At 36.6% G+C, this 25008-nt stretch overlaps 2 protein-coding genes across 3 annotated transcripts; both read left to right on the top strand.

Annotated features, from left to right (window-relative positions):
* The first annotated feature begins 176 nt into the window (after nucleotides 1-176).
* On the top strand, nucleotides 177-17168 carry LOC136805635 (MLX-interacting protein-like). Of its 2 annotated transcripts, XM_067062212.1 has the most exons (20): nucleotides 177-376; nucleotides 2299-2408; nucleotides 2594-2760; nucleotides 3062-3109; nucleotides 5008-5054; nucleotides 5332-5375; nucleotides 6003-6098; nucleotides 6313-6399; nucleotides 6678-7975; nucleotides 8122-8601; nucleotides 8940-9042; nucleotides 9746-9822; nucleotides 10072-10113; nucleotides 10688-10744; nucleotides 11196-11301; nucleotides 11971-12070; nucleotides 12438-12486; nucleotides 13693-13767; nucleotides 14205-14334; nucleotides 15886-17168. In XM_067062212.1, the coding sequence occupies exons 1-20, from the start codon at nucleotides 261-263 to the stop codon at nucleotides 16110-16112; spliced, it is 3459 nt and encodes a 1152-aa protein (XP_066918313.1). In that variant the 5' UTR covers nucleotides 177-260; the 3' UTR covers nucleotides 16113-17168. The 2 variants fall into 2 exon arrangements, with proteins under 2 accessions (XP_066918313.1, XP_066918314.1); XM_067062213.1 differs by lacking the exon at nucleotides 10072-10113 and having other exon boundaries at nucleotides 188-376.
* A 4877-nt stretch (nucleotides 17169-22045) lies between these two features.
* Nucleotides 22046-23900, top strand: LOC136805640 (uncharacterized). The gene is made up of 2 exons (XM_067062217.1): nucleotides 22046-22606; nucleotides 23200-23900. Exons 1-2 carry the CDS (start codon nucleotides 22243-22245, stop codon nucleotides 23499-23501), a joined length of 666 nt encoding a protein of 221 aa, XP_066918318.1. The 5' UTR covers nucleotides 22046-22242; the 3' UTR covers nucleotides 23502-23900.
* The last annotated feature ends 1108 nt before the right edge of the window (nucleotides 23901-25008 follow it).

Below are 25008 nucleotides of genomic sequence, written 5' to 3'. Positions count from 1 at the left end.
TCGTCGCTTTCGCTTTCTTTTTCAAGCAAAAGGGTCCCGAGAGCATGTTAACATCATGTCTTTTCTTTGAGATTAATTTCGAGGAGCCAATCAGGAGCTTTAGAATGAATACCGACCAATCAGAACTCAGTATGAGGCGGAAATGTCACGTGAATAGTTTATGGTTCAAAACATCTGATCATGATGAGCTTCGTGCTCATGGATATGGCGGCGTGAAACATTCAAAATCAAGATAATTTTTATTTTTATCAATTTTCAAAATGTTTATGTCAACCAGATACAAAAAGAGACCTGAACCATTAACAAGAAAGAGACCTATTTTCTCAGCTGACGACTCCCTGGCAAAGTTGTGTGAAGTTTTGAACAATGAATCGAGGTATAGCTTCCTTTTCGTTGGATAAAAAATCAGATCATGCTGAGATGTTTTTATTTTGAAAGCTGTTTGATTGTTTTGATGCATGGTCCTACAGCTATTCGTGGAAGGGATATCACATGTCCTGCCTTTCTCCAACAGGCAACACTACCAATCGCTTCTATTTGGTTGAGTTGCCAGTTGCAGGAGGCTTTTAGGCCTTTTCGCAACTATAGACGCTTTCTTGGACTGACTACCCAATTCCGCTCACATGGCATGGGTGACCCAGGTAAAGATTCATTCATTTGCCAAGTGAACCACTGCGAGTGAGAATTGAACATCACCTGTGCAACAATTCAAGTTCAATGACCACTATATCACAGCCCCTTTACTTACTTTATGCAACCGCAGTGGAGTACGCCTTCACAACATCCTGCCACCTCTTCCTATCATTCATCATTGTTGACAAATCTTCTAGCCGGACATTTGTTTCTCTGATAATCAATAAAGTTTGGGCATTTCAACATCATTTCAACCAATTTCTTATTTTGCTCTGTGGCAGTGACTAGCCTTGCTTTTCTTTGATTGACGACACTGGAGATGAACGAAAGATTTTCATAGATTTCAGCTTTGGTTTTGTGCTGACACCATGAGATAATTTTCACTCTCAAGAGAAGACGGGTGTAGCAACCATCAAGAAGATCCTGTAGTTCTTTCTTCAAGTTTCCGAACCGTAAAGTAGGATGCTTTCTACACAGGCTTTGAGAAAGGATATTTTTGTTTTGTTTCAAATTGTTGATTGCCACACATTGTGCAGGCGGTTATATGAAGACCATGCTTGCGCTTTTTGAGTGCTGAAGTCTTTTCTGCAGTCTAGTGTTTCTCCATTGGTTGAGCATAACGTTAAATGAATCATGTCTTTATTGAGAGTTAGGTATCTTTTAGTATCTTTTTGAAGTTCAGTAGAAGACCAAAACAAGAAGCAGATTCTTCAAGAGACAGAAGAAGTCCTTGTCCATCTTGGATTAATTGTGAGAAAAGGGCAATATTACTCGCGTAATCTAAGTATGTGAGGTATTTTGCAGGTTATCGGATTGTCTTAGCTGGTTTTACATCAATCCTTTTCTCGTTCAGTAAGTCTGCCGATTGACGTAGGATGTAATCTACTACTATTACAAATAGATATGGTGCCAATGTATTGCCTTGCAGGATACCAGTTGTTGTTTTAAACAAGTCTGTTGGACCATCCGATGTGTTGACAAAGCTGTATGAGGATTCTCATACATTATGGCTATGGCACGTATGATGTTGTCAGGGATACCATAGTTCTGTAAAATGTGCAGCATCGCTCTTCTATCGACACTGTCGAAGGCTTTAGCAAAGTCAACGAAGATAATTGTTGCCTTTTGCCTTTTGCCTTCCAATTTTCATTTCCTCAATATACAATAATTCTCCTCAGCGCCAATACTTGATGGATTGTTGATCGTCCTTTTCGAAAGCCGTTTTGGTTACAACGTAGAATGGGATCAACATGTTTGGATATTCTGGATAGTATAATCGAGTTGTAGATTGTTGAGGCAATCGCAGCAAGGCTCTTGAAAAAAGTTTTTTGCCTAAAAATCAGATTTTTGAATTTAGAAAAATTCCCCTCTGTCATTTTTAGGGAAGCATTTCTACGCAATGTTTCCACTTTTTTAAAGATTCAAATTAATATTAGAGCAAACAAATGCAAATTAAGTAATTATTCCTGATTATTCACCCATTTTAAAAGGAAAATTATTTTGTTGAATAATAATATCTCCAGTTGTGTTTATGTTTTCAATGAAGTAAAAGAGGTGTGATCAAATTTGATAGGCAGGACCAAGGAGCGGTATCATGATAAACCTGTTTGTTTATGATGATAGGTAGCATCATAGAATTATAGTAATATATATTTTCCTTTTTAGTGTCACAAAGCTCATTACACCAAAGTATAAGGATTTTCGCAGCCAAAAATTAAAGTTTGATCAAAAGACCCGACTGAATAACGCAATATGGAGGGCCTGGCACATTCAATGTGAGTAATGAAAATTCCATTCACCTCTACCAAAGAAGTCTCAATAAGCCAATTTTCTCCTAACAAGACTGTTTTCCCCTATTTCGGAAATTTTTCTTTGGCTAGCTAACTAGTATTTAAATGTAGACGTGAGCTATATAAATCCTGCTAAGTACTGTAAATCCAAATTTTGTACAATTTTTTAGACAAAATGAATACGAAAGCTCGTTTTCTGCAGTTTGCTGCACCATTCTCTGACGAAACCCAACACAGTATTTCTCAAGCAGTTCTACTAGAGGGAAAGTACTGGAGAAGAAGGCTGGATGCTGTGTTACATGAATTCAAAAAATGGAGGCGTCTCCATGGAGAAAAGGTAGAACAATTGTTTTATAATTATACCACTGGGAAGGTTTGAGTGATTGTTGTTCAAATCAAAGTTTTTTTTTCACTTTTGAAAATTAATATTGTACTTCTATGGTCTTACTCTGACAAACTCAGGTGGTCAGACCTCTCATACAGGGTGGTTTGTGTGAATGCTTTTCACTTGCGTGAATGTGTGAAAATGTTAAAAAATTTGCGTGAATTGAAGGTCCACTGGGTGGGACCATACAGCCATAAAAAGGATGGATGAAGCCAATATCAAAAAAAATCTCACCTATTATCTTCCTTTTTAGTTGCTGAAGAATTCTGGTGCGATGATCAAGAGTATCTCAGCTGTTCAGGTGTGCTTTTAACAATATAATTGGTCTTCGTGATTTTTATCTTCTTACTTAAGGTACAATAGGAAATGCCATCATTTTGCGGGTAAGCAGACTAAGTAAGTCTTTCTTCCCCTTGGATTGCTCTAGTTATCCTTGATCCTTATCTTAATTGCTGAGTAGTAGTATTAGTAGTAGTAGTATTTTTTTATTTTTCATGACTGTAGCAGTAAATATGATACAAAGCTTTATGTTCAATGATATAATAACACTAAACAATGCTAGAATGGAGACCTCATATTAGCAAGCTATTCGAGATGGGCCACCTTTTTGTAATAATGAATTAATAGGTGAATTTTTAAAGTAATTCAAAGAAAAACAAAAATAAAGAAAAAATAAAATGAAACAATTTTATATTTTACTGTCACTGCTCAATCAAAGCAATCAGTAATCAGATACAAGATAATTGTGTAAGTTTATCCTAAGTTCACAAGCAGATAAGTCAGTCAAGGGATAAGCAGGAAAATTCTGTTGTAAATCATTCCATTAGACAATGGTACTATAGGTGATAGATTATGTACCATACATAAAAGTTCTGAAAAGAAGACACACTAATTTCCCTCTGGTTCTTTGTTTATGTTGATAAAAGTTTAGAGAGAAGAGATTCTTGAGTCTAATTGGAGAAAAGCCACATAAGATCCTGTGAGGCAAGATTTATATTTAGTAGATTAATGTGATCAGAAATTTTAAGAAGATTAAGTTCATAAAAAAGTTTACTAGAGTGAGCATTGAAATCAGAAAAAATCATAATTCGTAAGCATCGTTTTTGAATTTAAAGACTCTTTCCACATTATAGTTATGTTTTTGACCCCAGATTTGGCAAGCATAATTAAGATGCGAAAAAAATAGAGCATAATAAATCTGATGTAGTGTAGATAGAGGAACAAAATGTCTGAGTTAAGAAATTATTCCATTGGCACTAGTTAATTTAGAGCATAGATTGTTTGTGTTTATTCTCCAATTTAAAAAGTGATCAAGAGTTCCTCCAAGGTATTTGACTAATTCGCTTAAGTTTAGGGGAATATTATTAATCGAAAGCTGAAGATTATGTTTGATTTGTTTGTGTACAAGTAAAATTTTTGTTTTAGCTACATTCAAAGAGATTTTGTTTCCACAAAGCCAAATAAAAAGATTTTAGAGATCTGCATTGATACTTTCTTCAATGTTGATAAGAGATTTATCTGAGTAGATTAAGCTCGTGTCATCTGCAAAAAGGGAGGTTAGGGAATGTTCAATTGCATTATATAGATCATTAATGTAAATTAAAAATAAAACAGGGCCCAGAACAGAACCTTGAGGAAATTTTATGTGCGTTTGAACTTGCACCTGAATATGAAACATATTGAATTCTATTAGAAAGATATGATTGAAACCAATTGAATACTTCTGATACCGTAGAGTTCTAATTTCTTGAGTAGGATTTTGTGGTCAACTGTGTCAAAAGCTTTTTTCAGATAAATGAAAACACCACAGGAGAACTTGCTATCACCTAGTGACCTACGAATCTCTCTAGTAAGAGAGATTAGAGAGAGATTTGTAGAATGATTTTTTCTAAAGCCAAATTGTCTTTCTGAGAGAATACCATGGAAATCTAGGAAAGACATTAATCTTGAGAAAACAAGTTTTTCAAATATTTTATCAATGTTCGATAATAGTGAAATTGGACAGTAGGCATCAGGTACCATTTTTGTACGAAGTACGAAGTCTTTAGTATGACCCGGCTGAGGATTGAACACACGACCTTGCGCGCCGCAGCGGGATTTTGCTCTATCACTGCACTACGGTCGCTCAGACAGAACTGACTAATCTCATATTTAAGATATTTAGAGGTGATTCTATATTTTTTGCATTTTTTCTTTTAGGGTGACTTATCATCAGATAGTGAATTAGATGAACGAGAAGATGAAAGGTACATTCATCAATGCCAATACAAAACCAACTCAAAAATCGGTTGATCTGTTTCCAGAATACACGATATTTCATAATATTCAACGATGTCACAAAGTAGCGCATTTTCATTACATTCCCCAAATTTTCCTTCACACAAACCTGAACTTTTCCTTAGTGAGATTTTTCCCTAAAAGTACTATGTGATCAAAATAGCGCAAAATTGATATCACTTGAGGAAGGTAACTCACGCATTAATCCATCCCCTTCAACCTGCTAAACTTTATGTATCATTTCAGTGTACCAAAACCGGACTTGCCAGTTGAGAAAAGTTTGGATACACGTATGTATTTCTTTTGTCTTATAAGCAATTTTGAAATATCAAGAGGCCAAAAGGCTGTTTTAATTTTCTTACGAGTATCATCTTTGAGTACAAGTTTTCTTCTAACTTATCTTCTAGTTTTTGGCTAACTTCCCTATTTTATTGAGATTATCGAGGGACTTTTTATGGTCAACTGATGAGATTTGTTAAGGAAAAATCTGAATTTTCTTTAATGTCCCAATTTGGTATTATACCTATGACCTAGAACGTTGCATAGGTAATCAAACTGTTCATAATAAAAGGGTTATTCCAGATAGTCTGTGCATCCTATGTTGAGGAGGTGTGGCGTCCAGGGTGGTCTAGAAAATAAAAAATCCAGAGTGATCTAGTTTTTTGGATGTAAAAATCCAGGGTGGTCAGTAAAATGAGGTTGAAAATCCAGGGTGGTCCTAAAAAATAAGAGAAAAAAATCCAAGGGGTCCTGAAAAACTGGAAAATAATCCAGGGGGGTCAATTTAAAAAACAAGACCTCAACATAGGGGATGCAAATTTTTTCTGGAATAGCCCAAATCAGGGGACATCTACCCTATAAACAAGTTTTTTTTCTGAAGCATCATAAATCTTATTAAGAAAAAATTCTTTTTTCAGTTTCTGCGATGTATGCATTTCCCGACACCCTGTTTTCCTCATGTCTTGATATGCAAAAAGACATCGATAACAATCCAAAACATCAATTATCAAAAGGTTAGTTATATGTGTTGTTTTTCGTGTGGGAGGATTATTCAAACTTAATTTTTAATATCTAGTAGTAACCAAGTCGTACTAGACCTATTCAATAACAAATCCATAAATAGTGGCTACCCTTTTCGTTGGAGTATACTCCCAGGTCTCTGAATCACTTATTGGGTACTGGCGTTTATTTGTTCATCGGCCTATACTATTTATGTCTTCATTTCAGATTCTTCTGGCATGATCCAACCTTCTCTTAATCATCTAAACCCTTCATTTGATGAGCTCCTGGACAACTTTGATTTCCTTTTATCTTGTAAGTGATACTTTTGTATTTGTTGGTCTACAACCATAGACGGTTTTAGACCATGTCGAACTTATCAGATGAAGAGATTTGCAATTGTAATTTCATTGTTTATTTTTTTAAGGAGCGTTGCACTCCTTCGCATGTTTCCGACGTACTTGCTCTATTGTCTTAAATCCGCCGGTAGCAACTTCAGTAAATATCAGAGACTGAGTTTTATGATAAAGCACATTCAAGCTTTTGATTTGTTCTGTATTTTTTGTTTTTCTCTCCATATGATTCGTTTGTAGCGGACTTCTCGAATTACCACAACAGTCATCAACAAAGCGACAACAGCATGCTATCAATGCAACAACAACAAGATCAACAACAAGCATACACACCCATGCAACACACAGACACTACACAACATCAATCCAACATGGTTCATCATCAATCACATCAAGAAAATTATCCTAACTTATCCAACATGATGTTTCAGCCTCATTCTGGTGATGGGGCAGGAGGTAAACATGCATGCAATATGCAACAAGTCAACGATACTGGAATGCAAGATCAAAACAGTTTTCGAAATGAAGAAACTTTCCAACAATTACCTCCTCAACTCCAAGCACCTAACCTGGCGTCTCGCATTCAAGCAGCCATGTCCACTCGACCCAAAGGTAGAGGGAAATCAGAATCGGGCAAATCGCAGAAGAGAGATAACAGTGGACCATCTAACTCTAAAAGAGCCAAGCGCCAGCACTCTCACGAGAAAGCTTTAGAAAGTAATAAACATATTGCACAAAAGAAGTTTCCTGAATCTCACAACAACAGTGAACACCATGGAAGAACAAACAACTCAAGACCAAGGAGCGCATCATCCATACCAATCTTACCAAAAGGTGGGAACGAACAAAACCATATCGTCCATCCAGCGAAACACCCATCCTTATTCTTTGTTGGCTCTGACATTCAACCACGCCCACACCACTCAAACTACACTATACCAGCCGCCGCCTCAGCCACGCCACATCACGCATCCGCCTCTGCCGCCATGCCTTACGTGATCATGTCTTGTGTGCCCGTCATCACGCAAAACTCTCAACCCATAGCGAAGAACACACCAACCATTGTGGAACCACAACACTACCACCACCCTCAGACTTACCCCTCTAGTCAACAACATCAATACATGAACATGATGACAAGCCAACAAACAAACAACCGCCATACGCCCATCAACCACAACCAACAAACACAAGCCGCCAACACCCACCAACACCACAACCACCACTCTGGTCACTCCACACCAACTCCAGACAACAGTATAAGCAATCAACAACAAATGCTACACCTACAAAACGCAGTTTCGCAACTAAGTGGTATCAACGATACTCAGTTGGTACAACTTGCTCAACTCTTACAAAACGTACCGCAGGGAACAGAAGCGACGTTGAGTTACTTGGAGCTTCTTCAACAGCAATTACACTTGATGTTGAAACATCAACACGAAAACATCGAATTCAAACAACAAGTACAACAACAAGCTGAAAAAATGCTGACTCATCAAAATCCCTCTTCAATGCAACACTCTTACCCAACCAATGTAAGTATCCAATCTCTCTAAAGAAAATCAAAAGTTAGGACCAAATTTCCATGCTAATAAAGCTTCCATGCTGATTTTGAAACGAGAAGATAGCGTATGTGAAGATTTGTCTACATTACAAATTTTGAATATTCTCTTTTTTGAAGGCACAACACCAACAGCAACAACAACAACAGAGTGCAACAGAACACGTGTCTTCGGTTCAATCGCCTGTCATCGTCTCATGTGCTCAACAACAACCTTACTCGTCATACCACCCTCAACATTCAACATACGACCATGCAACCAACACAAGTAGCAAAAAGAAAAGAGGTCATCCCACAACTCAACAACAACATGAAAGATACAGTCGTCAGTCGTCTCTTGAGATACCGCTACCAAAGAATTTGCAAGAAAAAGAGAATCCGCATACTCAATCGCCAGTTTACACTCGATCAAACGAACCAACCTTGAATATTCCTATTAACCGGTCTTCACCTGCTACAACGCTTAACTTGCCACAACCACTCGCAACAAACGATCGACAACAGAAGACAAGCGATGTCGAGCAACCAACGTCGTCTGGCTGCACCACACTGGATAGTGCTATCGCTTTGGTGGCTTTAAGACATGGTTCAATCTCACCAGTAAGTTTACTTTCTAGTAGGGGTCTTATTTAAGCCCGGCGAACAGCGAACTTCGCCGGGTCCAAGGAAAAAAATTACAATTCGCATGTCTAAAAATTCGATTCGCCGCTTCAAGTGAATATTAACGTTAATCAATACACTGGGTTTGCTGAGAATTCGCCGGCATAGAATCTAGCATTCACCAGAGTTAATTTTTCATTCGCCAGCCTAACAAAGACAAAGCAAAACACTTGTTCTAGGGTGTAAAATTTAGATATGATTTTTATATAAATGTCAAGTTAGACACTAGGTTTGAAAGAATTCAAACATCTCTACACTAATTACTGTCTTTACTTTAGGAGGTGCCAGTGAACTTAAGCAGATCAATCAAAACTGGAGAAGCAATACCTGCAAAGCGGATCACCATTTTACGGGGAGGTGAAACCATAACCAGCTCCACAGGTTTCTATTCTAAAAGGGTCCTTTAGGACTCGGCTTGATTATTAACTTCTTAATCCCATAGATATTTTCGAACGTTCGAATTTCAAAACATTCGAATTGTAAAGGTCTGCCATTGTTAAACGTAGAAATCGACTCCATTAGAGAATACATCTTCTGTATTTTCCAATAGGTGGAAATCTGTGATTTCACCCACGTATGCTCTGAGCATTTCTCACACAATTCCACTTAGAAATATCTACTTTTTATACACATCTAGCAAAATCTACAATAATTACAAAACACATTAAAATCCTCAAAGTAATAGAACAACAAAACAAAGGATAGTTACGGAACATTGAAGCGATAAAAGACAATTAACTATGTACAATAAATGAATTAATTAATTAATTAGATAAAAGTTTTTGATATTTACAAATAAACTGACGCACAGCGGCAGTAACACGAATCGCGTTCTATTGACGACCGGAATTGAAAACAAAACGGCGGACTAATCAGCTCTATATCTGGATAGGCTTTCTATATACGGGTAGCCCGATCCAGTCAAGTAGTTAAAGATCAGTGCTACTCAGGGATTGTTCGTACATAACAAGAAGTGAGAAAATGAAATCAGGTTTGAAATCTGTATTTTGATAGACTGCCACTTATGTTGTATTACTTTATCTCATGAAGATTATTGACAGTCATTTTATCTTTTTGATTTTAGAAACGAGGCCGTCTGTGTCAACAACTGGAGCAGTTGGTGAAATCACCATTAGCAACGAATCGTCTGCGTCTTCATCGGTAAGTGTATTTTATGTAAAACTAATTGTTTTTTATGATTTTTGTGTCGTGGTTGACCTCGGCCAAATCCGAGTTCAAAACTTTTGGGACGAGATGAAGTTTTTATAAGCTCTTATTTGATTTGATTGGTCTTTAACTAGTAATAAAACAATTTTGTTACTTTTTTTAAAGAACGCATCATTTTTATTACTTCAAATAACCAATTATTAAAGTATCTTATAAAAACTCCATCTCATCTGAATCTTTTAGGATAATCGCGTGAAGGAAGTTCAAGATCGAACAGTTTACAACGTGAGTAAGAAGTCATCCTCCTCAGTATTCTAGACTTTGTCAATAAGAAAAAATTTCTGTATCACAGAGTCAGCGGGACCCCCTTCCACTGGGGAAATTAACCAATTTCATCGCAACTTGGCTGAATTCAAATTTCAACTAAGAAAGTCCAATCCCTACCTATAAAGACAAGTAAAGTTCAATCCTCATTGAATTTGGCTCCTGCACTTTATATACCTAGTAATTAAAATCACTGATCTGACACACTGAGATTATGTTCAGACGTTACGGTTTCGTAATGCTCCGGTGTGGTATTTTTTACGGATAGGAAGTGTTCATACTCATTTCGGAACGCTTCGGAGCAAGAAAACGGAGAAGTTCCATTTGGAATGTTTTGCTTTGTAACGTCTTCTTTTTTGACGTTCTCACAGCGTTTCGGAACCGTTTCGGAGCGAAACAGAACTTAGCGTGTGAACGTGGTCTGAGACAGAGTAATTCAGACAGAAAACTTTTTCTAGTCTCTTTGCATATTCTAAAGTCAGGTCAGGTCCTTTTTATTTTATTTTTCCGTGTCCTCATTTTCCTTCGAATCTAGGAGCATCGACGTCAATGCCATCTATCAGCTGAGCAACGAAGACGTGGCATGATCAAGGTACACCAGTCTTGTTTTTCCTTCTCAAAATGGTCTTACTCTTTTCTTGTGATGATCAACACAATAGCTTGATTTCTAGGGAAGAAATACGCAGGAGTGTGGTTTGGTTAATCAATGAGCTCTTTAATAGGAAGAACTTTAATTATTACGATGATCCTTTCCCGGAGGAGGCACTTAGGCAAAATTGGGTACATGGCTCGTGCCGCTGGTCAGGGTCCCCTTTGTAAGCTCTGAAGATATCTGATAGAGTCCCAATTTTACCAAACATTCGTATCTGACAGGGTCCACTTTTCAAACTCCAGGGACACGTCTCTGTTGGCCGCCAAGGTTGGTGACCCCCCCCCCAAGGTTGGTATGCCCCGAAGGTTGGTATGCCACCAAGGTCGGTCCCCCCTCAAGGTTGCTTACATCATGTCAACTCAGTATCGTTTTATTTCTCCATCCAACATAGAACGCGTTTGAAGAACTATCGAATATGTTGTATCTGAACAATTTCATACAAGGTCCTATCAATGGAAAACCTCCCAAACTCAGCAATGCCGCTATTCTTCAGAACAGTAAGCCATCCTCGCAGATTTATAAAGACCGAAGGGCTAGATATCGTGCTTTAAGCCATCGCAGGCAAAAAAAAATTGAATATCGTAAAAAATGTTGTTGCTATTTTTTTCGAAAACCCGCGAAGATTCTGATTGGTCAAGCGCTGAAATTTTATTGCAATGTCACGTGACCTAGGTAGGATTTCCTATCTAACCACGGCACACTTTTCAGCCGAAGCACAATACCTAGCCCTTTGCTTGAGCTTTATAAATCTATGGCCATCCTTCGTTTCCCATTCTCGTGTTCGATTACTTAATTTTGATTTGTCTACTTTAGTCTTGTGCTGCTCATTAATTGGCTCTGAAAAAGTTATTGAAAAATTGTGCTACTTGAAGGCATTTATTGACCTTGCATACCTTGTTTTAAGGTTGTCAAAAGAATGTTTAGTGCGGCTTCAATGCTAATCATAATATTTATCACTGCAATGTTGATGTCACACTAAAGGCCCAACAGCTGATTGGTTGTAAATGACGTAACATCAGTCAATACGTCGCTTTCAACCAATCAGCTGTTGGGTTTATGATGTAATGTTAGAAGACATTACAATGGTACATATCATGAATACCATATTTCAGCTACATAAAGACCCCACCAACACAACGAATAATTTCCATTCATTCTTTGTATAGCATGTGATTACATCCAGGAGCTTGTGCAAGAGAGAGCTTCCTGTGACGTCAAGATGAACAAAATACAACAAGAGATCGAAGAAATGCGCAACGAGATCAGGTATGTACTCCACACACCAACCAACCGAACAGCCATCAATCGATCAGTCAAATCTATCCAGTTAGCATAGAAAACACTCGTCTTTAGAATTCATGATATTCATGACGTAATGTTTTTACGGAAAGACCCCGGTTTTTGCCAGTAGTGGCAAATTTTATACAACTTTTGTGTAGTTTAAACTTGCCACTACTGGCTAAATGCGGGTTATTTCCGTAGAAAACATTACGTCATGAATATCATGAATTATTTAACATTATTTAAGACGCGCACAATACAATAACTCTCTCCATACCGTAAGTCGACCTGAAATTCACACGTCTATTGAATGTAATAATTCACATAACTTGCAATGATTCTTTTCCTTCAGTAAATGTCAGAAGCGATTACCGTCTTCAGGTGCTGATACTTCATTAGAGGTATATTGTTATTGTTTCCCTTTCCATCTTTAGTTCGGAAAAAAGCGAAAAATAAATTACATATAGAACAACTAATATCGAGAAAACGTAGAGAAAAATTGTCTGAATTTATGTTTTTGATAATTGCTCGGCATCGGAATCTCCACCATATGAACTAGACGGTCCTATCGCCTACACAAGACACTAAAAAAGGGAATAGTTTAGGAGAGGTGGGATAAATTTGAAATCGGTGGTTATCCCGGGGTGGAGTAAGCAGTGGCGGGAGATGTTTACAGTGTTCCAAACTCTACCGCCACTATTTTTCCCGTGAACTGCCCTGATGCCCCCACTCTGTCCATATATATTTTCCCGCGTTTACTGACCCTCTAAATGGACGAGAGCATCGTCTAGATATGGACAAGAAATTATCGTTGTCAACGGGTAATTCAAGTCCAAGTGAACAAATAAATTGAGAGAAATTATTTCATAATACTTTAACCGGATTAAATTTCGCGAGATTAAATTTCGCGAGCTAGAAAAATCGCGAAATTTTCTGGATTTAATTTCGCGAGTCATAGTTTTGAAATAGAAAACAGCTGAAAATAGCCATTTTTTGCCATAAATGGAGACTTGGAACTAGTTTCTCCGCCAAAAATACAATTTTAAAAGTTTTTTGGTGGATTTAATTTCCCAAATCAGGAATCTCACGCATGTTCGCGAGTTTTAATTTCGCGAAAATGGCAAAAATTTGCGAAATCGCGAAATTTAATCTCGCGAAAATTAATCCGATTAAAGTATACTTTAATGTTATTGATTTCAGCGGTGATTAAATTTCGCAGTTGAGCTCATCTGTGAAATTCTAAGATTGGGCTTTTCCAGAAAGAAACCGTACAACAGGGGTGTTGAGGAGAAAAAAAACATATACCCCCTATGTTTTTTTTCTGGAAAAGCTTATTTCGCGGGTACTTAATTTAATGGGCGACTTTATTGTGAGATAATATTTTCACGATGTTATTTTTTGCTATTTTATTGCCAAACTATGTATGTTGGTTGTGATATACGTATTATTCCCGCGAAAATTAATCTCATTAAAGATGGGATTCGATGGCAAAATCTGATACCATGTGGGGTTTAAACGTCTCCTTCTTTCAACCCGGTAAAAAGCTACAAGAAATGATATTTGATATTTGCGATATTCTTTCATCGTAAACGTTTTCATCTCATCAGGGATCGAACACGGTAGAAAAAGGTTTCCTGGCATACTGCAAAGATCTCATCAAGCTCGACCGCAAATCGTGGATTGTAAGTATTTCATTTCATTGTGATTTTTCCAAAATGAAACCTGAAAAAGAAGTTAAATATTTTCCGAACATTCTTTGATTTAAACAAGAGTTTTAAGAGAGACCATGTTCAGACGTTACGATTCCGATTCCGTATCGTTCCGCCATAAACCGGAATTTTCTTGAAAAGGTTAGCCTATTAGGCATAAAAAATCCGCAAATCTTTCGCAAAATATTACCGAGACGCTTTAAAAGACGATTGAAATTGAGAAAAAATGAGGATGGTGGTTAATCGGCAATTTAATTGTCCTAGATTTCTGAGCAACACGAAACCGTAATATGGTCTTAGACTGAATTTTTCCAAGAATTTTTTGCATGTTCCTCCTAGATGTGCAAATAATGGAGTTTTCTCAAAAAAGATGTTCTAAATATGTTTTGAATTCCTTTCTGTCCATCTAGTTTTCAGCAATCGTCCGGCCACTGTTTGATTCGTACAACAAGTCCGTGCGGACGAAATCAATCGATGATTTTGTTGAATCTGTCATTCAATGGGTTGATTCACATTTCACGTTACCAAACCTCCGACTAGGTATGTGTGTACACTGGGTTCATATTTTTGCATCGTAAATTTATGCCAGCTTGCAACCTTAGATAATAGGTGGAGAAAGAATTTTGTTGAATCTGTCGTTCAATGGGTTGATTCGCATTACACTTTACCAAACCTCCGACTAGGTATGTGTGTTAAATGGGTTCATATTTTGGCACCGTAAATCCGTACCAGCTTACAACCTTAAATAATACTCTTGGGTACCTAATAGCCGGGGGCAGGGGGGAGGCCGGCTAATTAATTTTTCGAAAATTTTCCACCCAGGACATTCTTATTCCAACCCCCCCCCCCGCTTATTGATTTTTGGAAAAATCTTTTTGAAAGTTCCCTCTTTTGTCCTAATTCTGCTGTATCAGCCTCCTTTTCGAAAATTTTCCACCCAGGACATTTTTATTCCAACCCCCCCTGCCGCTTATTAAGTTTTGAGATATTTTCCAAACCCCCCGCTTATTCCAAATCCCCCGGCTATTAGGTACCCGAGAGTAGGTGTATACAGAATTTTAGTAGAACTTAGCGAAAGTTTTTTCAACCGTTTGTAGAAGTGGTTTATTAGCATGTTTTACGAAAAGGAATTAATCTTTTTCGTCAATGAATAAATGATGTGCATCACATTCGCATAGATTGGCATTAAGCTAAATAAATCATCGCATCAATGACGCCAATGACGCCATTCTACTGTCAATATTGCGTGTTTCTCAATTTTTTTGCGTCATCGACTCCCCTCCAAAAGTTTTGTTTTCATTTATCTCAGCGGTGAAAATTTTCTGCACGAAAAACGTTTTTACCGCAAAAATGTAGAGAGACATTTTTGACCACAAAATATAAAGCCTTTCCGTTGCTTTTGCATCACATTAGATGCTGCATCTGTCTATTTTTGCTAAACCATTTCGCTGGGAGACATTTTTTACCACAAAATATAAAAGTTTTCCGTTGCTTTTGCATCATTTAGAACAGAAATGTCACATTAGATGCTGCAATGGTCTATTTTTGCTAAACCTTTTTGAAAAAAAAATGTGAGATAATATTTTCACGATGTTATTTTTTGCTACTTTTTACTAGACATTGATATCTTCTCATTTCCCGACCTTCTGGTTTCGATTTTAACATCTTTGACGTTTGACTATTCACTATTGACACATGAAAGTAGCTGAACTAATATTTGATAGTCAAAAGGATATTTTTTTCATTAAAACAGCTTTCATTTCAGTCTTCTACTTGATACCAAGGGGCTCAAAATTTGATGTAAATTGATGCCTGTGATGCTCTTTTTTTCCGAAAGTAATTTTGTTGGTTTCGTATTCGAATTGTTCTTGTCATCGACTCTTCTAGAAACCAATATTTCCATAATTATATTTCCAGAAATTATATGTTTAAGAAATTCAGAATCTATACACTACCCTAATTAATCTTTTATTGAGTAGGGATCATCTTGTTATTGTTTTACTATTTCCCTTGTCCCCTTTGTTCCTCAGGAAGAGAACAACATACATACATACATTTTTAAGAAATTCAATGTTTTTTTTTTCATTTCAGTGATCTTGGAAACGTTAACTAAACTGAGCACCAGTACGGCTATTCTCGATGATCCTGACTGTTTGAACGATCTCGCTGCTTCTGCACTTAGAATTGATGACCCCACTGATATCAATGCAACAGCAGAAGGCGTTCAACAACAACAATCCACTCCTACCAATCCTTCCAACCAACTCAATTTACCTTCGTCAACTTCTTCCACCTTTAGGACTTTCAACAAAAGGTGAAAAAAAACCCATTCACATCAGATATTCAGTTATACATTTTACTACGTAATCCAGATGAGATATTTAAAGTAAAGACGTTTTGCATTCGTAATAACGTTATTTATATGTTACATAATGTCATAACATCATAACATGATTCTACGTTATCTTACGTTCGTTAAACAGTTATGCATATATAGGTCAAATATAAATGCAAATGAAATATTTGAGATTACAAATGACGTTTGTATGAACTGAAAGTGGTTTGGTCGTTGAGAGGAGGATTAGGATTGAAAAGAAAAGGACGTCTCGACACGCAGGTCAGGTTAGTTTATATCCTTTATCTCTTTTTGGAGATGTCATAGTCGACAGCTAGTCTAGAAATCTAAGCTAGTTTGATTCAGTCACTAGCATAAATCTGATGGTAAGTTGTGACTGAATAACTAGTTCAGTACTCGAAGGCAAACTTAAAATCCGTAAATATAAAAAATCTTTAAAGCGCCGAAAACGCTTTATTGCCATTAGCCGTGTGTCCTAGCTTTGTGAATACGGGCTTAGTTAACTAAGTTAGTCGACAGCCATCATTTTGGCGAAACTGATTCACTTTAATGTGCTGATATCTTAGTTAATGACGTGACTAACGCAGCAAGATGAGTGATTAGAGTTTGATCTTTTTCTCCTTCCTGTTATAACAATTTGTCAAATAAGTTAATGGTAGTTTGTACTGCCTGTCTGTCACTCATAAGACATGTATGTATAATCATCAAACTGTTTTATCCTCTGTGTGGATTCATAAATTAAGGACAATTATATTTGAAGCGTTTTGCACCGTGTTCTATATTCTCATCCCTGGTTGTTGACATTCGCTTTCTTTTACAATGAAATAAAACAGACATTTTCTTTTTACGTAGATACATATCGTTATCTATTTTAGCTAGTTACCAATTTTTTATATACATGTCTTTTCAAAATGGTAGATTATTTCGTATATTTTTAACTTGTATTTTCGCGGAGCTTTTTTACCATTCAAACTTAACATACAATTACAGAGGTTTAAATATCATGTTATATTTTTAAGATCAACTTTCAGCTTTTTTTCTGTGTTTGAGATTTCTAGGAATCTGCTGTTGCTATGGAGCTAGATTAGAGGACGACTTTCATGTATAAGGATGGCGTCTTTCCACCCTAGGTCCTTCTTCCACCACTGAAGCTATATGTGATATTCACAACGTGTTTTGTTTTCCACGGAAACACCCCGGTTTTTTGCCAGTAGTAACAAATTTTGAATAACTTTTCTCTAGTTTAAATTTACCAATACTGGCAAAAACCGGGAAGTTCCGGTAGAAAAAAATCACGAATTCTATACCTTCGGATATGTTCTTAACTTGTTCTTTTTTTCACCATTTTGTGAGCTTTTTAACCATTTTCCTAAGAAAAAGGGTGTTTTTGAGTCCACAAAGCCTTAAATGATCTTAACGTGTTCTTATAATATTTTGGCCTTATGTTCTTATATAGTTTGTTCTTATAGAAAAAACGTGTATCGGGGTTAAAGTTACGTTATATCCCAAATAAGTGTCAGTCAACATTTAGCCTGTAAGAATGTTAAACAAGTGAAGAGCTCTTTAAATAAGTTGTTGTCATTCATAACTTTAAATCTCTCTCTCAAGTCTCATTTCTTACAGATTTATCCTTCTTTTCATCAGATAGAGTAGAGGTTGTCGTAACGTGTGTGGTGTGAATGAGATATCAGCTTAATTATTATGGATGATGATGTTGATATGTCATGAAAAGAAGGTTTGATGATGAGTATGTGGTGAGGGATGAAAATGAGCAATATATATAGAAAGTCTTTTTACGTCAATAGACTTCATCTGATAAGGTATCTAGGTATCATATCAACAAGTCATCCCCTCCTTAACAAAAAAAAAACTGTAGACAAAATCATTTTCTCTCTTCTCTTTTTTATGTAAAAACATTTGGTCAGAGATTATCAGAAAAAAGAAGGAATTTTTCTCAGGTTTCTTTTATCTCTACTAACTTTTTTTAACTGTCAGAAAAAGGAAAAGTGAGGGCAGGTAAAATGTACAAGCTGCTAACTTTTTGATGCTTTTTTTTATGCTTTAAGGATTAGTTATTGGTGTAACTTGAGGCTAGAATAAAGTTATTTTCTTCTTTTCGTTTGTATTTCGTCTTCTTTTCCATCCGTTTTCTTTTTCACATACGCATGCATTGAGTATTGAGTGAGGAGGTAAAATTGATTTCTGGTATTTTGAACTTCTTTTTACCGAGAAAATATAAGAACAATATACAGTAGGAGTATTCCGGTCCCTCTGTTCCATTCGATTGGACATGGAAAAAGGTTCTTTTTTTCTTTAAATTTCAAAAGTTCACATACACATGCATTTAGCAATAACGATTATTTAGTACTTTGAACTTCTTTTTACCTAGAAAGGATGAATATAAGAAGGAAGTATATCCCCCTGTTCCTTTTTCATTCGATTGGACATGGAAAAAGGTCTGAAAATTATCATTCATAACATTACATGTATTTTTGTTCTGGACTTTATCGTGTTGAATCGTCGGATTGATATGTTTTCACTGTAATCTCGTATCCTGACGAGTCTGTAAGAGGAACAGCAGTGTGACTATCTATGAATGATTCGTCTCAAACAGCGACTTTCCTGCTATGTATAATTGCTCCATAACACTAGGAAAAGTTTGTTGGAAACTTTTGTAATTGTTGTGAGAAAAATTTCATAAATGTTTGTTGGTTGTTGTCAACGTTTATAAAACTTTTTGTGAACTCTTGAGAAAAGGTTACGTCATTCGAATGATTTTCTCTCGTCTTTACAAGTGTTTACTACGTTGAATTTTGTTTGCTCTTGAAGTTCTTTCCAAAAGTGTCATATAGATTATGTGATAGGTGCTGGAATATTTCATGAATTCTTTTTATCTTCGTTGAAAAAAGTTCAAAAGTGTTTATCTCCTGCTGAGTGACAAAGAATTGTTGGAGATTTTCCATTTATGTAGGGTCAAGGTTAAATTCTTTCTTTTTCTTTCATTTTACCATGTTGTTTATGAAGCTACTTTGAGAAGTTTCAAAGAGAATTTCTGAACATAAGTTACAGCTCAATCTGCTTATTTTTGTTACAGAACTTTATATGGCTGAGGAAAGGTTTTATTCATGTTTAGTTATTTTGTGGTTGCAAAAGAAGTGAGGTTTGCTTGAGAAAATCATGATCGCAATTGATCGTCGGTTATAGAGTTATACGAAAGCGAAGAAGAAACAGTTTGTCTCGGTGAGCTATGTACTACCTTCAACCTTAAGGGCCCGGGGGGGGTACTACCCTTGTCGACCGACGGGGGTGCTCCGCTGAGGTTCGAAAAAGAGACCCTACGTGGGACTCGAAATTTGTGAAAAAAGTGACCCTGAATGGGACTGAAATTCCAAAATTTTCTTAAATGTTCTACTTTTTCCCCAAATTTTCCAAAAATAGGCACCCTACGAGGGACTGATTTTTCTATTTTGGTGTTTTTGCGACCCTACCTGGGACTCGTGGAGGTTAAAAAAGGTACCCTGACCAGCGGAGCATCCCCGTAACCCATTTTGCCCTAGTACCCCCCCCCCGGGCTTAAGGGAACTAATTTTTGCGTTTTTGGGTGTCTACCGCGAAAATTAGTTTTGCGAAATGCAATTTTTACTATAAATTCTTGAAAACTTTTAGGAAAATGAAAGAATTTTGACAAAAAAGTAGGTGTCAACCACGAAAATTAGTTACCGCGAAAATTAGTTTCCTTAGGTAGTAATACTGATGTAGATATTGATACGGTTCGGCGGCTTGCTTTTAAGATGGAGCGAAGGAGCTGGACAATGAGAGTGCATTTTCAGAACCAAATTGTATTATTTTGTTTACAGTTTTTTGCCATACAATACAATGTAATGAAACGCAATATATTATTGGTATATTTATGACCAAAAAGTGTGATTACCATCTCTATGATGAAGTTATTCATTAATCAAGTGACGTGGCTTTCTGTATAATACACTTCTCGAATGACGAATGTTCGAATGATGCATATCAAAATGTCTACTATCGTCGTGCGTGTGACCAGGCAGCGGACACTTCATGCAATGGACGTATGTCGCTGAAAAAACCTTTATGCCTCAATTCTTGATATGCGTAAGTCAAGATTAGGTCATTTTTTATATCGGAAACACCCGAAAAAACCGGGATTTGACCCATGTGTTGCTATTTTTACTAACACTCAGGGGTCAAATTCCAGTGTTTTCAGGTGTTTCAGATAGGGAGAATGACGTAATCTTGACTTACACGCATATCAAGAATATCAATTTTGATGAACCAACTTTTTGGAAAAATTTGGCGGGTTCAATAAACTGATGAGTCAAATCTAAGATCAGTCCAAAAAAAAAAAATTTTCATTGTATATTATCATTGCCCCATCATCAATCTTATCATTTTCTGATATAAAGAAATAGAATTCTTTAAGATGCAAATTAAAAATGGAAAAAAAGAGAGATTCATTTGATTTATTCATGAGACAAGACAAGCCAAGCTATTTGTATGTATGTGGGTTGTTATAATCATAATTTTTTCAAATGGTGAAGTGAAGTTTTAAGAAGCGATGGCCAAATGGTCAAAGGCGTCAACGTCTCTAACTAGGGGATCACAGTTCGAATCCCCGCTCCTTCCAATGTTCCGTTTAGTTCATAGATAGCCGAGCCGATTGGCCGTGGACCCCATGAAAACAATCGAAAGACTGTCTAAAAGGCCTAGATTACTGGGCTATCCAGGAAAAATATCGACTGTAGAAAACAATTGTACTGAACTTTGTGGCAATGAGGTAGTATGTGGTAAGTAAATGACCGTAAATGATCTGGATTATTGCACTGTTTATGTCTAGCTTTTTCCAGCCCAATGAGACACCCCCTTCTCACAGAACCGGTAGGATTCTTTCAGCCAGTAGAGATAAAAATAACTTACTGAAACTTGATGGTTGGGGATTTCAATTCTTTTGTTTTCAAGTCAAAAAATTCAGTGGGGATGGGGAAAATAGCATGATATTTTGCAGTGAAGATTGTAGTAGGGGGAAATTTGTTCGTTTTTTTGAGGTCGCTCGATTTTTTTAGTCAAAGCACTTGTTATACATTTTTGGAAAGCTAAGGGGTAGGGGAATCAAAATAACTTGGGTGCCAATTTTGTTTCGGACACTTTGGTGTGATTTTCGGACAAATACGACGGTCTCGGGCAAAAATCATAGGGTGAAAAATTAATGAAAATTTCAGCTTGAGAAAACGGAGACCTGTTGTATATTTTTGGAAAGCTCTCAGAAAATTAAGATTAGTGATATATTGCGAGTATAGGTGATTTCAGTATCTAACTCGAGATATTGAGCTTCCAAAAGCGCAAAAACTGGACAAAACAGCTGTTTCTGGCTGAAAAACACTGAAAAACACTGTTTTTAAGGATTAATATCTCGAGTTAGGTAAAGAAATCACCTATACTCGCAATATATCACTAATCTTAATTTTTTGAGAGCTTTCCAAAAATATACAACAGGTCTCCGTTTTCTCAAGCTAAAATTTTCATTAATTTTTCACCCTATGATTTTTGTCCGAGACCGTCGTATTTGTCCGAAAATCACACCAAAGTGTCCTAAACAAAATTGGCACCCAAGTTATTTTGATTCCCCTACCCCTTAGCTTTCCAAAAATGTATAACAAGTGCTTTGACTAAAAAAATCGAGCGATTTTACAAATTTCCCCCTACTATTGGTTTATTTGATTATTTTCAGTGGGGACAAAAATTGGAGTATAATTTTCCACCGGGGACGATATTTTGGCCAATTTTTCCAGTGAGAAAGGGTCCCAGTGGGTATGTGAGAAGGGGGTATCACTGATACTGTGTAATCATGAATCTCTATTTCTGTATTCCTTTTAGCAAAAAAAACATCACTAATACCTGGAAACTTACAACATATAAGAAGAAGTGAAAAAATAATAATTTATAATAGAGAAAAAAGTTGAAGCATTTGTTGCTTCGAAGAGACAAGAGACTGTTTTGGGTATGAGTCACCTCACCCATACAAAAACAATAAATAGCATTGTCAGCAAAAAAGTCACGAAACAAACATGCAGGTCATATTGCTGGCGGTTATTCTTTCGTGTGGTGTTTTTGTTTCCTTGGTGATAACAATCGTCTGTTGCTACATCCGCATCAGTAATAAAAAAGTACAACGTCAGCGTTCTTTATATGCAGAATATTCAGACCAAGAACCATTCGTGGATGGTTCGGTGCAAACAAACGATCACGTCATTAGCATGAATCCTTCTCACGATTCACAACTGGATTTGATAGATGGCGAACATCTGGGCGTTCGTTTTGCACCTCAAACAGAACCGCCCTTAGAATCTCCTTTCAAACGCATTAAAAGTTATACCATCTCTGGTTGTTCACCAAGGAATGCTAACCAATATAAAATGAGAACTCTCTCAGGTAAGGCCAATTTGTTTAATTCAGTAGTTCGATATCTATGTCATAGGCACGGAATCCTGAATTTAACCTTTTCTCAAGCAATATGTTTTATGAAGTACGTATTTTCTGGTCGTTGCGTTGAAGGCTGAAAATCAATTGTTGTTATCGTATGAAATTCTTGAATCGAAGCTAATACGACAATGTTTTTAATATCCCTGTCTCAGTTATCCAGGAGAGTTCTTCACTCAGTCAACTAACTTAATACATATGGGGAGTACCCAGAGGAGGCACTTAGGCAAAATTTGGTATGGGACGTGCCGCTTGTTAGGTCCCTTTTTTGGCTCTAAAGATATCTGACATGGTCCAAAATTTACTAATTTCCGAGACGTGTATCTGGCAGGGTCGACTTAGCAAAATTATCAAGTTATTTCAGGGTGGAAGGCAAAAATTTTTATTTTTTGTTCCGACAGGGTCCCAAATTTAGCAAACAATAATATCTGACAGGTTCCACTTTTCAAACTCCATTGGCACATCTCTGTCGGTCGTTAAGGGGGAGGAATCTTAGGGCAACGCAGAATATTTCTTAAAGTTTTTAACAATACTTCCTCCTTTAGATGACTATACCAAAGATTGCAATAAAAACGAAACAGCCTTACGAACGTTGGCTGACACAATAACACGAGAAAACTCTATATTCGATAGCTTCTCAAAACTCAAAGACATTTACGATCATCAATCTACTCGCTTTGAAACTGATATTCCCTTACATGATGACAGTGCTCATATTTCCGATACACAGCAACCGCACAGTGAAGGATTCGACCGCGCGAAATACTTATATGATCGGTTTAAAGAAAGTATGGTCCCGATGGATGTACAGGACAGTGATGAAAAATTATCGGATGAAAAAAGTTGACGGAATTTTTACGAGAATCAACGGTGTCGAAATTCGAATGATTGAAGGATAGTCATTGTATGAGCTGTGAGGGTACTGCGAGCTTTTCGTGGACTGTGGAATGTTTATCTACTTGGCAGGATAATTGAAAGCTACTGACAAGATTGCTAAAATAGTTGTTGTTTTCGTTGAAAAAAATGGATCATGGATGAAATAGCAGAAGGCTTGGATCATTTTTTGGCAGGTTTTTATTTCGAAAAAAGACAAGAAGAATTTAATTTAATTATCTAATTTATCTTCATTCTTATACGAATAATGTCTGGAAAGAAGACAGGCTGAGAAAAAATATTAAAATATTGAAAATAATCTCACTACGGCAGATTTTAAATAAATAGAAGAACAATTTCCCTGGAAAAATCTCTTTGAGACGAGTTTCTTTTCTGGTTCCTCGATTTTATTTCCAAATAAGCATAAGACCCAAAAGACTAGGTTTTGTGAAGTAGCGACTGAATGTTCGAAGAAAATTCTCGAAGAAACAAATTCCATCTTTGGTATCAGTACCAATTTGAAGTATAAAAAACATTTTTAAAAAGAAGACGTCTTTCCCCTAGGCCCTTTTGATGTAACACCATTGACTTCAAAGCCCCCAAGGGGCTAGACTCGAAACTCCTGGATAAGAAGCTACTTATTTCCCATCCAAAACGCTTGACCCAGACTTCGAAAAATATGCTACTTAAAAACAAAGGTAAGGCAAGATTCAATCCATCATTCTAAATGCGATGCAAATCTCGAAACTTTTTCTTTCTTGCTTGAGAAAGGTTAAATATTTATCTCTATTTCTTCGGGGGGGGGGGCTTTAAACTCATTGCTAACACAAACTACATAGTTTAATCAAAAGGAGGTTTAAAAACGCCTCCCGGACCTTGGTTTAAGTTAGGTATTTTGATCGAAAGCCCTGTAGAAGATTTGAATTGACTGTAGGGTTCTTAAGATAAGAAATTTTGGCGGAAAGAAATTTAAATTTACAGGTCATTCGGAAATACCCCGGGTTTAGCCAACAGTGGCAAATTTAAACTAGACAAAAGTTATATAAAATTTGCCACTACTGGCAAAAACCGGACGGGTCTTACCGTAGAAAACATTACGTCATGAATACCATGAATTTGCAAAGTCAAGTAGGGTCGATATTATAATTTTTGAAACTATTTTCCAATTCTTTCTTTCCAAACAATCAATTACAAAAATTACATCTAAAGAAAACCGAAAAAGTGCAAAATATATGTTACAAAATTTTCTTATAAAATGTGAGTATAAATATGATATGATTTACACACAAGATCAAATACTCGAGTCTATTTGTGTTAAATGTGCACTACTCTACTCTAGTGAAATAAAACAGAAAAAAAGGATTTTTCGACTCAAACGAGCCATCTTCTAGAAACCCCTGTGTCACAGACCCACTGGGATCCCACTGGAAAATTTGGCAAAAATTTGGTCCCCGGTGGGGAAAATACCCTGGAATTTTAGC

This window comes from Clytia hemisphaerica, unplaced genomic scaffold, assembly GCF_902728285.1.
Source record: "Clytia hemisphaerica strain Z4C2 unplaced genomic scaffold, Clytia hemisphaerica genome assembly, whole genome shotgun sequence".
Taxonomy (NCBI): Eukaryota; Metazoa; Cnidaria; class Hydrozoa; order Leptothecata; family Clytiidae; genus Clytia; species Clytia hemisphaerica.
This window is presented reverse-complemented; position numbering and strand designations above follow the sequence as displayed.

What these genes read in the sequence shown, in the direction of transcription:
- LOC136805635 (XM_067062212.1), top strand. Translation starts at nt 261, where the DNA reads ATGTTTATGTCAACCAGATACAAAAAGAGACCTGAACCATTAACAAGA. An exon ending in AACCATAACCAGCTCCACAG is followed by an intron (nt 9,043 to 9,745) that starts GTTTCTATTCTA and finishes TTTTGATTTTAG; the next exon opens with AAACGAGGCCGTCTGTGTCA. An exon ending in AATCGTCTGCGTCTTCATCG is followed by an intron (nt 9,823 to 10,071) that starts GTAAGTGTATTT and finishes TGAATCTTTTAG; the next exon opens with GATAATCGCGTGAAGGAAGT.
- LOC136805640 (XM_067062217.1), top strand. Translation starts at nt 22,243, where the DNA reads ATGCAGGTCATATTGCTGGCGGTTATTCTTTCGTGTGGTGTTTTTGTT. An exon ending in TAAAATGAGAACTCTCTCAG is followed by an intron (nt 22,607 to 23,199) that starts GTAAGGCCAATT and finishes TTCCTCCTTTAG; the next exon opens with ATGACTATACCAAAGATTGC.